The sequence below is a fragment of the Dasypus novemcinctus genome, chromosome 11, assembly GCF_030445035.2.
Source record: "Dasypus novemcinctus isolate mDasNov1 chromosome 11, mDasNov1.1.hap2, whole genome shotgun sequence".
In the NCBI taxonomy this organism is placed as follows: Eukaryota; Metazoa; Chordata; class Mammalia; order Cingulata; family Dasypodidae; genus Dasypus; species Dasypus novemcinctus.
The window spans coordinates 86,358,801-86,371,810 of record NC_080683.1 but is presented as its reverse complement, the minus strand read 5'-3'; the positions used below and the strand labels follow the sequence as shown (position 1 = coordinate 86,371,810).

Here is a 13,010-nt window from a genome sequence, read left to right as displayed (position 1 = left end):
TATCACACCAGAGGAACTGACCAGTTTATAAACATAATCTGTATTTCTTTTTGGAATTTGTAAATAATAGCAAACTGTTACATGGGGATTGCATAGGAAGAGACCCCTGCCTCTGTCTGCCCTGGGTGCTTCTACCTGCATCACCCACCCTCTGCTTCTGTGTTCCCACTGTGTCTGATGGTCAAGTGCATTCTGGAGGCTGCCTGCCCCCAAAGGATTCTGTGCCAGAGGACAGGTTCAGGGATGTATGGCTTTACCTTACGGGGTCTTCATGGCATATACTTCATTCTACCTGTCAAAGTGCCAGCTGTGTGCCTGGTTATACCGAGAGAGAGAACAGCTGTGTTCAGTTTGCAGCTTTGCTTCTGTGGGGGCTGAGAGGTTGGGCAATTACATGGAACACTGTTACACCTGGGCTAAGTGTGACCCTTTGGGTCAAAAGAAGAAGGAGGCAGATTGGGGCAAGAGGAGTAGGGGTTGTCCAGTGGTGCTGCTAATCCTAGCTGTAACCTATGGGACAGCCCTCGGCCTGCTGGCCCTCCCCTTCCACCCCAAACTCCCTCTCTGATGGTTTCTTTGCAGTTGCTCCCTCTAGGCAACTCCTTCTCAGTCTTCTCGGGGAGGTTTCCTTCAATGCCTCCTCTTTCTTTCTCTCTCTGCCCCTTAAGTAGACCCTTTCGCCAAGAGTGCATCCTTGGTTGTTTTCCTGTCTTCCTGTATGTCTGTCCTCTCCTAAGTTCTGACCTTTTGTCCAGACTAAAGACCCATATGTCCACTGCCTCACAGGTATTCTCCCTTGGTGTCTTAAAAGGACAAAAAAATCAGTGTGTCCCTGAGAACTGGTCAATGGCCCAAATCCCCTCCTCCTCCACTCTGCCACGCTGGTTAGGGAGTCACTGGCCTCAAGGAGGAAGCTTTAGAATCAGCTTTACATTCACCCTGTTCTTTTCCTTCTCCTCCCAATCCATTCATCATGAAATCCTCATGTTCTCCCTCAAAAACCACCCCCTCCTGTCTGCATATGGTATCCACTCATCCCCTCTGCCTCCCAGGCCTTTTCCTATACCCACCCCCCTTCACCCCATCAGATCAGCTCTGATCCAACTGCCCTATCACCTTCTCAATAAAATCCAATTCCAGCCGAATAATCCAAGGCCTTTCCAGATTGACCCCTTTCCTGTACCCTGTTTTCCCGGTTTTCTTCTGTTTCCTCGTCCAGCTTCCTTCTCTCCTCGCTCATTCAGCATTGTAGCCCTTCCTGTCTCCCCACTGGTCTCACAGCTGCCCACCCTCTCCCTCTCCAGACCTCCGCCTAACTCAGCAGGGAATGCCTCTCTCTCTATCCCCTCCTGCCCAAACTCCATGCATCCTTTAAGACACAGATCAAACCCCGCTTCTTCCAAGAAGGCTCCCACGACCCAACCTCTCCCTTTCTCATGGTTCCATAGCATTTAGCCTGGTACCCCTTTCAGAGTCCATCTTAGTTCCCCAGCTTCTAACACAAATACTACACAGTGGGTTGGCTTAAACAATGGGATTTATTGGCTCATGGTTGTGAGGTTAGGAGAAGCCCAAAATCAAGGTGTCGGCAGGGTGATGCTTTCTCCCTAAAGACTTTGGCATTCTTGGGCTGGCTGCCAGTGATCCTTGGACCTTGGCTTTTCTGTCACATGGCAATGTGCACAGTGGCATCTCCTTTCTCTTCCAAGATTCATTGACTTCCAGCTTCTCCCTGCTCCCAGTGGCTTTTCCTTCCACATCCAATTTCTGTTCCTTATAAGGACTTCAGCCACATTGGACTAAAGACCACCCTCATTCAGTTTGGGTACACTATAATATCTTCAAAGGTCTTATTTACAAATGGGTTCACACCCATGGGACCAGGGGCTGGAACCTGAACTTCCCTTTTATGAAGGACACGATTCAATCCTCAACATGGTCCATTATCACAGTCTGTCTGTATTATTTTCATGTCTGTGTTTGTCTACCAGTTAGACTTTTGAACTCTTGCTGGGTAGCGAATTTTGCATCCCCACAGCTAGGTCCAGCAGAACGTTTCCCTAACTTTGTGTACCACCCATGTTATTTACTTAATGTTGTTCATGATCTAGACCAGCTTTTTATAATTAGCTTATAATTATTATCATAGATAAACAATAGTATCCATGAAAGCATGTGTATTTATACTAGTATGTTTTTCTAACATACATTAACATCATCTTACAAGTAATTTATTTTATTTGTTTTAATTTATTTTATTTGTTTTTTATTTTTATTTTTTAAAGATACATAGATTACACAAAATGTTACATTAAAAAATGTAAGAGGTTCTCATATACCCCCACTCCCCCCTGCACTCAACAACCTCTTTCATCAGTGTGGCACATTCATTGCATTTGATGAATACATTTTAGAGCACTGCTACAGAGCATGGATTATAGATTAAATTGTAGTTTACACTCTTCTTCCAGTCCATTCAGTGGGTTATGGCAGGATATATAATGTCCTGCATCTGTCCCTGCGATATCATTCAGGACAACTGAATGAATCCTGAAAATGCCCCCATATCACACCTCTTCTTCCCTCTCCCTGCCCTCAGCAACTCCCGTGGCCACTGTCTCCCCATCAATGATACAGTTTCTTCCATTGCTAGAGTCACAATAATTCTAATAATAGAATACCAGTAAGTCTACTCTAATCCATATTTTATTTCTCCATCCTGAGGACCCTGGGCTTAGATCCCACATGGCTGATGGATGGGATTCTTCTGCTTGCAGTTGTAAACTCTCTTGGTTCCCTGGTATGGTAGTTGACCATCTTTACCTCCCTGTTAGATGACCTGGGCAAGTCCAACGAACTGGAGAGTAGGTGTTGCAACTCTGCTGAGGCTCAGGGCCCAGCTTGCACATGGCCAATCCAGATATCCGAGTCTCCTGAGCATACACCAACTCCAGTGCCAACCACAGGTTCAGTAAAGGTGACGGAAGAGGCATGTATAGAGGCATGTGTAGAGAGGTCACATCTGAGTCCAACTCCATCACACTCAAGAGTACAAATTCCAAGTGGCAAGGCACTGAACTCCAGAGCCATCTCCCATGAGTGTAGGACCTGGGTGTCTCCATAGCCCTCAGGAGCACCAGTACCTGGGGTTGTATCTACTTTGGCTGTCTCTGAGATCCTGCTGAGACATGCATAAGTACGACCTCTCTGTTTACCTCCCGACTCATTTTGAAGTCTCTTGGCCATATAAACTCATTTGTCTTTACTTGTCTTTACCATTTCCTCCTTTTATTCAAGATCTTTTTCTAGTTGCATCACCATCTGGTGTTGGTAGAAATCCCTCAGCACCAGGGAGGCTTATTCCTGGGAATTATGTCTCATGCTGGGGGGAATATAATGCATTTACATGTTGTGTTTGGCTTAGAGAATGGCCACATTCGAGCAACACTGAGGCTCTCAAGAGGTAACTCTTAGCCACCCTGCAGCTCTAGGCCTAGTTGAAATTTCAAGCACACAGGCTCATAAACATAGTCATCATTATCAAGGGCCCATCATTGGACCATCCTTCTTGGTATTTGCCCTTGCACTTGGGGGATTGTTGCTGTTCCATTGGGGAGTGTGACAGAGTTCCCTGGAATGGGAACTCAGCACTCCCTCAGTTGTTGTGTGAAACTCTACCCACTCTGTCAATATCCAATCAACATCTGAACTTATCTATATACCTTATATGCATGCCCTGGAGAACTCCCTCCAACCCATGCATCCCTCATCAATGACACCCCACTTAAGTGCTTGCCCCCTGCCATAATTGAACCCCTCTGTGATCCAAAACGTCTTAAAAAATGAAGTCTAATGTATTGCCAAATTCAATTAATAGAAAAATGAAATAGTAATGATAGGTTTAAAGATTAGAAATAGAATACATAATAATTTATAAAAACTAAAATAAAGTAAAAAATAAATTGGGGTTTTAAAAAATGAAAAATATCATAATTTTTTTTTTGACTTTTGCCTTTTATCACTGTAATAGATGTTGCTCTGTATTTACAGTGGTGAGGCAATCTCTTCCATTTCTGTACCCCTGATATCATCTCACATATGCTAGTGATCCATAGGTTGCTTTCTGTGAACCACTGGCTTAGCATGAGTGGCTCTAACATCCCACTAACGGATGCTCAGTAAAGTTTGCCTGCCTTGTGCATGGCCTGACTCTGAGATTGAGAAGTAATATGGGCTGGCCAGGCTGCACAGGAAGGTGTTTATGGAGAATCCACTACCCTTTTTAGGGCATAGACTTTTCTAGAAAGCTCTTCTCTGCACTAGTGCTTTGTATTCCTCATTAAAAAATGAAAGATGATGATGGGAAAGGTGATTTTGAAAACCACAACAGGAAGCGCACACACAGAAAATAAAACTATAAAAGCAAACTGCTATAAAAGCGTTAAAACTATATAAACATATTTTTCAATTAAAAGGGATATCTGTAAGGATCAATTAATGACTATGACTTTAAAAGGGATCTTTTATTTTATTTAATGAATACTTAAATAGTGCTGTTTCTGTGACAGGCTCTATTTTAAGTGTTTATAGAAATTAGCTCATTTATTCTTCATATAATACAGATATTATTGTTATCTCCATTTTACAGATGAGGGGGCTGATTTATGTAAGTTAGTTATTACCCATGTTCATGCAATTTAAGGGTGACAGAGCTGGGCTTCTAACCCAAACACCATGCCCCACAGCCTTTTACATATGGCTTAAAAGAAAGTCCCAAAGGAAATGCAGTGAAATAAGCTCCTCCCCCTCCCCCCAGTCCTCCTACCCCAAGACAACCTCTGTCAACAGGATCTTGGGTATATTGCAGAAATATTCTGTGATTGTGCTTCCTTTGGAGGCAACAGATGCTGCTTGTTGTTTTTTAATGAGTAAAACAATAAATTATTAAATTTCTCATTAAGTTTGTTTATGGAGGTCAAACTGCCTAGGGAGCCAGCATTTTCATTTTAGGGAAAAGAAACACTAACATAGAAGATAAGATTATATTTTCCCTTTCAAAAAGAATCACATGAAACTCACTCTTTTTGTTGCTTTCATTACCAGCCATTATGATTCAGTAATCTAAGAAAGATGGACACCTAATTCATATCACTTTGTATTCATAAGCTCATTTTGCCGAGCTTTATCAAGTGTTGACTTGAGCCAACCATCCTGCTAAGTGCTAAGGAGCAGATGTGGGAAACACAGCCTGGGCTCCATGGAAAGCTCAGTGTGGTGGGGAAGGCAGAAGAGTAAACATCCAAATCCCCAAGATGAAGGCTATATGGGGAGGTGCTGGGGTTATGGGGATACAGGAGAGGGCCATAGCTAAGATTAACTGAGTGTAGCTAGGATTAACTGACCGCTTATCGTGGCCCAGGCACTGTTTTAAGTGCCTGGAATAGGCTATTTAATTGAATCCTCTCAACAATCCTTTGAGGGCAAGTACATTTTACAGGAAGCTGAGGAACAGAAAAGCTAAGTAACTTGCCCAATGTCACCCAGGGAGCAAGTGGTAAGTACTCAGGCAGAGTGGGTACAGCGATCATAAGAGGCTAGAAAACATTTATTTTAACTGGGGAGGGGCTCGGAGAGGGGTAACCAGCAGAAAGGAAGAGGCCAGAACCCTGTGAGGGGGAGGAAGGACCATCCATCCAGACCCCTGAGGGAGGCGGCCAGAGGCATGGGGTTTGGAGAGAGTGAAGGCATCGCCCTTGCCAGAAGGAGGGAGAGGCAGGGAAGTGGGGCTTGCTTGGATGTTTGGGTGGGGTTTTGTGGGGGTCAGGGGAGCTGGCCAGGGTGACAGGAGACTAGGTCTTCTGCTCTGTGTTTGTTTACTGCCTGCTGATCTTCTTAAGGTAAAAAGAAAAATTCAGTCCCATCTTGGATCTATTTTGATTCTATTTTACTTTTATTTTCTATTTTATTCAGTGTTTTTCAGATCTTGACATAGGCTTCTTTCCTGGGATTTCTAGATCAGTGGATATATGGCCTATATTTTGAGACACCAGAAAACATCTCTAAAAATCCTTTGGAATGTCACTTTAAATTCGACCATTGCTTCCAGGTTAAGCTTACTCATGTATTTCTAAGAATTAGGTTATCAGTGTTCTACAAAAGGAAGAAAATGGTCTTCCCAGATCCCATCAGTAACCAACAGGGCTCACACTGTTTTACAGTTGCAGTATGTATTTCATGTTTCTTGTGCTCAGAGACTGTAAAAATAGCAAGTATGTGGATTTATCAGAAAAATTAGGCTTTAATTTATTTTTATAGGCTCATGCAAGGCAGTGTATGTGTGCTAAAGGAGCATGAATTATATAAAAATTGATCATATTTTTATAGACTTTAGGGAGAGTTCTAAATCCTACCCATCTTCTTCATAATCAACAGAGAATAGACAGACAGACTTAAATTTTTAATGTGATTTATACTTTTCAAAGCAAACGTCTTGTTGCTTATCTATAAAGTTTGCCTTTTATGTGTCAAAATCTGGGAAGTAAAGAAATCATACAGAACTTAATAGGAAATAAGATCGACTCCTCAAAATAGCAATTAGTTTATATTGCCTTTGCTTTGTTTCCCGCTAAATTCTGTAGGCTTTGATTCATTGAAACACCCATTCCTGTCCCATCATGTATTGAATGCTGATTATGTACTTATTACTGGGGGTAGGTACAGTTCCTGACCTGTTGCCCAAGGCTCAGCTGCTTGTGGCTCCTCCAAAACCCTGGAGTCTGGGAAGCTGGGCTGGGGCCTTTTTCTCTGTGACCAAAGCTCCTACAACAGCGCCTGTGAGAACTAAAGCAGGCACTCCTGGCCGTTTATTGAGGAGGCACCCCACAGAGGTTTGTGAATGTATTGATGAGCGGTCACATCGAGCCTGGTCAATGAGTTGAAGAATTCCCAGTCCAGCGTAAGTAATCACAGGTCTCACCAAGGAATAAAGATGAGGGCCAATTTGTCAAATTCTATTCTAGTCTGTTGTCCTCTGAAAGGTTCAGAAATTATTATTCACTGAATGGTACTTATGTTTTTTTAATGTCTGACTTATTTTATTTCTTCTAGTTGCTTGTTGGGACCGTGGCCTTTCTGAGCGGAGGGCTAACACTACTGCTTCCAGAAACACTCGGGAAGCCTCTGGTAACTACTTGGGAGGAGGCTGCGAAACTGGAGTCAGGAAAACTTAGCAGTTGTAGAAAATTACTTCACACAACCAATAATATTGAACTGGAGAAAACAGATGTGATTAACCCAGAGACTTCTGGTCTTTGTGAATAAATGTGCCATGTGTGCTGGTTAGCACCTGAAATCCTGTGTATTTACCTTAATGCCTTCATATTAGAGGAATAGCCTTCTCATCTCTGCATGCTATTTATGTGTGTCCTTTTTCAAAAATTAAGAAATGTTAAAAAATTATTTTGCAAAAGTAAAAGAAATACAGTACAGTTATTATATGATTCCACTTACATGAAATAGTTATAAAATATACTAAGGCATAGAAACAGAAAGCAGCGTACAGGTTATGGGGGAAGGGGAAAGAGGGTCAATGCATAATGGGTGTAGGGTTTCTGTCTGGGGAGGTGAGAAAGTTCTGGTAATGGATGGTGGTGAAAGTAGCACAATATTGTGAATGTGATTAGTCCTGTTGAATGGTATGCTTGGGAGTGGTTGAGATGGGAAGATTTATGTTGTATATATGTTTCCACAATTAAAAAAAAGAAACTAAAGAGACAATGACAATTAAATGCAATACATGACTCTGGATTGGATCTAATAATGGAGGATAAAAGGCTCCAAAGGACATTATTTGGACTGAAAAAATTGGAATCTAAACTGAAAACTATATATCCATGTTTAGGTTCTTGAACTTGATTTTACATAAGTGAATATCCTTGCTCTTAAGAAGTGTACATGGAAATATGTGTTCAAGGAGTCTGATGTATATAAACTACTCTCAAATGTTTAGAAAACTGATAGCTAGCTAGATGGATTGATAAATGGATTAATGGTTAGAAAGATGATTGATAGGTGGGTGGATAGAATGATTCAGCAAATGTGGCAAAATGTTAAAATTGGTAGATCCGGGTATCTGAGAGTGGTGGTGGTGGCATGTTGAAGTTCTCTGTATGAGTTTTGTATTATTTTTGCAGTTGTCCATAAGTTTGAAATTATTTCAACATAAAAAGTTTAAGGAAAAAAAGTAAAATAAATGAAAACCAACATGAGAATTCTCATTTTTTAAAACCACTTTCTTATTGCTGCAAAATATTTTTCCATGTTTATTTTTCCATGTCATTGATTCCCCACCCCCACCCCAGCCTCCACCATTACCACACAGACTTGAGTGATATCTCGTGCCCCCATCAGTTATGGAGTGTGCCCCTCCCCCAGACGTTGATCACTGGGATGGGGAGTTGGTGGAGAGTGTAAGAGTGTGGTTTTTTTGACAAAGCCCAGTAAAGATTCTATTTCTGTTATTCCTTCCCCTCCTATGAGAATCATAGCTCTAAACTCAAGTCTAATGCAGAAATGTTCTTGTCTAAAAGTATTTATCTTAACAATTTAACTTAAAAAAAAAATAGGAGCTACCAAAAGGATATTTGCTTTCCAGCACCTGGAGTGATAAAAGTTTGAATGTACCTACAAGAGTGCTTGTGTTTGGTCCATTTAAGGGACACACACCGTTGGGGATCTAGGAGTGAGTTTTCTAGTCTGGTAGTCTTACTTTTCCCAGATTCACCAAGTTCTTTCCATACATCTACATCACGGTACAGAGAACCTGTGGCATTTTAGTGCATTGCAAACTTTTAAAAAATATGTTTTTATTTTCTTTTTCTTCCCCTCCCTCTCCCCCTGCCCTGGTATTTTTGCTGTCTGTGTCCATTCACTGTGTGATCTCCTGTATCTATTTTTCTTTTTGTCTTCTCTCTTTCTCCTCTAGGATTCACTGTGATTCCATCTGGGAACCTCTGATGGGGAGAGAGGTTCCCTGTCAATTGTGCCACCTCAGTTCCTGGTCTGTGCTGTGCTTTACCCTGACTCTCCCCTTCGTCTCTCTTTTTGTTGTGTCATCATCTTGCTGCGTGATTCACTTGCACAGGCACTGGCTTGCCATGTGGGCACTGGCTCACCACGTGGGCACTCAGCTCACCACATGGGCACTTGCCTGAACACTTGGCTCACCGCATGGGCATTCGCACAGGCACTCGGCTTACTGCGCAGGCACTCAGCTGACCACACGGCTACCCACACGGGCACTCGGTTTGCTGTGCGGGCACTCAGTTCACCGTGCGGGCACTGGCTCTCCGTGCAGGCATGCTTTCTCTTCTTCTTTTTCATCAGGAGGCCCCAGGAATTGAACCCAGGTCCTCCCATATGGTAGTCGGGGGCCTTATCACTTGAGACACATCTGCTTCCCTGCATTGCAAACTTTTAAAATTTGTGAGTCATCCAGGAAATTTGACTTTATGTACCATCTGAATCTGTTGCCAATATATTAAAAAAATAGGTATTCTTGCCTTTTATTGTGGGGTAATTTACATAAAGATTTTACTCTTTTTTTTTAAAGTGGCAAAATTTTGTTTCCTCAACTTCACTTAAAACCAGTTTTGTAAAAATAGTTTACTATCCTGGACATTTCAACTGCAATATTATGTCATAATCTTATCTGTTAGAGGAATGCATTACAGACTTATATATATGTTTTGGGATTTTCTTTATGGTTTCATCATAAGTTCATTATTTTTTTATTTGTTTGGCTATGTCCTGTCCAGTGCACTAGAATTGATGAAGTTTTGGTGTTATCTGCAGAGGCAAGTGAAAGAAGGATTAAGGCAATTATATGGATGCTGTGGGTTTAAAAAGCATTACTAAGAAAAACAATGGAGGGATTTGACCTGACTTATTTAGACTTTTTATATTAATTTAATTCTCTGGGTAATTGCTCAGTTCTTAATTTGGCCTTCCATTTACAATATAAAATATAAAACCAAAAACTTTTCTCCTTTTGTAAAAGAAAAAAAAATGAAGACTTAGGAGGATATGAGGAGGAAGATATTTCTTTCTCTCATCTCTTATTCTGTCTTTTTCCCCCTCATCCTTAGTCTTCTTTTTTCACTGTACTTCACATTTTTCTGTTAGTTGATATTTGATTTTTTTTCACTGCTTTTAAAAAATTTCTTCGCATAAATGCCTAGGTCTACTCTTAACAAAAAAATTTCCTCTAATCCATAAACTGAATGCATTTCCAATCAAAACCTCAATATTTGGTGTTTGTGTACGTGTGTGTACAAGTTTATCAGGAAGAAAGCATATTGTTTCTAGGTTAAGCTTTCTCATATATTTCTAAGAACTAGGTGATCCGTGTTCTACAAAACAAAGAAAACAGTCTTCCCAGGTCCCATCTGATCCTTAAGCTTGTATCCAGCTAGTGTTATGATAGTGCTGTCCTTAAATGTCAGGGGCTAACAAAAGAAGAAGGGGGCAGGGCAGAAAACACCAGTCCCGTCTTTGCACCTTAGCCTGTGCAAGTACTCCCCTTCAGAGCTTATCCACACAAAGCATTTAGAGAATAACTCCAAGCTAAAGAGTAGAAGCCTTCCTGATCCTTTTGGCTCAAGTGACTTTTCTCTGGCAAGTGCATTGGCCCTAGAAATTCCCCCATTTACACAGTTCTGAATGTCCCTTCTTCCTAGGAAACTGTTTCCTCACGGTCCCAGGCACCGCACTGTTTAGCCCACAGCCAACAATCCCTTGCCCCGGGCAGCACGACTTGCCTCTTAACCCACAGTGTTCTATAGGGGAGCTCTGTGAAGTGCCTTCTACCCACAGGGCAATTTCTGGGCCGATGAACTCCTCAGGCCACTACCGACAGATCAGGCCAGGCATACATGCTTCTAGCAGGTGCACAAGGGTTACTCTGCTCCCTTCAGAACCAGGACCAGGGATCGGCACCAGAAGCATAGGTGGTTGGGTGCAAGCCAGTGGGTGATTGGGGAGGATCCAGTCAGGGTGCCATGAGATCCCACTGCTTTTAAGCAGTCTTTTTCTTCATTTGGCGCTCACTCTGTTACTGCAGTCCTTTAACTGTTTTCTGGAGCTTTGTAAAAGATGTTTCTGTCAGTTCTTGCTGGTTCTTCAAAGCTTTAACGGAGGATGGAGCCCTGAAGCATCTCACTCTGCCATCTTGATTGGGGGAGGCTTGGGTATTATTGCAAATGATTTTTGTCTGCTGATCTTATATTCAACAATCATCATAAAAATGTTTTTGTTTTGTTTTTTTAAAAAAACTTGCTTTATTGGGGGAAATTTTTATATATTATATCATAATTCACAAATATTAGCCACACAGTAAGCCAAACACAGTTCATTCCTCCAGCATTTATTATTCTGCACAGCCCTCTGCTGTGATACTTGAAAAATAGTGATATTATATATCTGTAATAGAATCCAGTCATCGCACATCAGATCTGACTCCACTTGTTAGTATTTCAAGGAGTACTTTACCACAGCAGTGGGAAACTCAGAAAGCAAAGCATATACAAGCAGTTAAACTTCAGGCAGGAGACCTTGATTTTCTTGTTCCATTTAATTAAGGCTGGTGCACTTATTTGACTTCCACAGGCAGTGAAGTGTGAAGGCAGGGGAGACCTAAGAATAAGCAAACCTGGCTGTGTATCTTTCCACTTAAGCAAATAAATCTCTCTTCATCTCAGTTTTCTCATTTGAAATTTTTAAAACGTCCCTTATGGGAATGTGAAGGTTAAATGCAATAATACAGCTATATCCCATTTAATGTCGTCCTGCCCACCCTCCACCCTTAGTTTGTTACAATGCCCTTTCTCCATGCTCTGTGTTCTCGCCACTACTCAGCCCATGAGAGCATGGTGGAGGGTCCTAGCCACTTTTGGTCTTGTCCAGTGGGTATTTGGAGCCCGTTCTGTCAACATTTTCAGCAAGAGCTGTTCCACCATGCTGTCACTGTCCTGTGTTGACAGTCCTACCACATAGGTTATTTGTTCTCTTGTGGACTCTGTAATTTAGATGTGTTGTGGTGATTAGTTTTGGCCCATAATAGCAGCAGAGAAGACTTGCAGAGAAGCTAATGAAGTATAAATTCAGCCCCCTTCACTTGCACAAGCTCCTGTGAGGGACCTTAGGTTTATTTGGCTACAAGACTTTGTAAAATTTGCAAAAGTACGATATAGTAGCTGCAATCAGCTAAGACCACTGTCTCTTTCCACTTTGATTTCCCTTCCTTCACATTCCCTCTTCTATCAGATGGCACCTGTATTAGTCAGTCAAAGGGGTGCTGATGCAAAATACCAGAAATCTGTTGGCTTTTATAAAGGGTATTTGTTTGGGATGAAAGCTTACAGTTACTAAACCAGAAAGACTTCCTTCACCGAAGTCTGTTGCCACGTGTTGGAGCAAGAAGACTGCAGACATCTGCAAGGGTTCAGATTTCCTGGGTTCCTCTCTTCCCGGGGCTTGTTTCTCTCAGGCTAATCTGCTCTGCTCTCTCCACAAGGCCAGCTGCAGTCTGTCAGGTGACTGGCTCGTCTCTCTTCCCGGGGCCTCTGCTGTGTCTGTTGGAGCCTTCTCTCCTTCCTCATGTATCTGCTTCTCTGTGTGTTTACTCCCCAGTCTCCAGGATCAAAACTCTCACCTCCTTTCTCTGTGGTGCTGTTTCTCTATGAGTCCCTGCCCACCAAGGGGGCGGGGACTCAACGTCTTACTGATATGGCCCAATTAAAGCCTTAATCATTATTACTATTTTTTTTAAATTTATTTCTCTCCCCTTCCACCCCCCAGTTGTCTGCTCTCTGTGTCCATTCACTGCGTGTTCTTCTGTGACCGCTTCTATCCTTACCAACGGCACCGAGAATCTGTGTTTCTTTTTATTGCATCATCTTGCTGTGTCAGCTCTCCATATGTGCAGCGCCATTCTTGGGCAGGCTGCACTTTCT

At 42.1% G+C, this 13,010-nt stretch overlaps 1 protein-coding gene across 1 annotated transcript in view; it reads left to right on the top strand.

Annotated features, from left to right (window-relative positions):
* The window catches only part of SLC22A16 (solute carrier family 22 member 16), a 47,285-nt gene extending 39,023 nt beyond the window's left edge, over positions 1-8,262 (top strand). Inside the window, exon 8 of the mRNA XM_058307286.2 lies at positions 7,108-8,262. Coding sequence (XP_058163269.1) covers positions 7,108-7,320 — 213 coding nt within the window. The 3' untranslated portion in view covers positions 7,321-8,262. The remainder of the gene's footprint in view (positions 1-7,107) is intronic.
* The last annotated feature ends 4,748 nt before the right edge of the window (positions 8,263-13,010 follow it).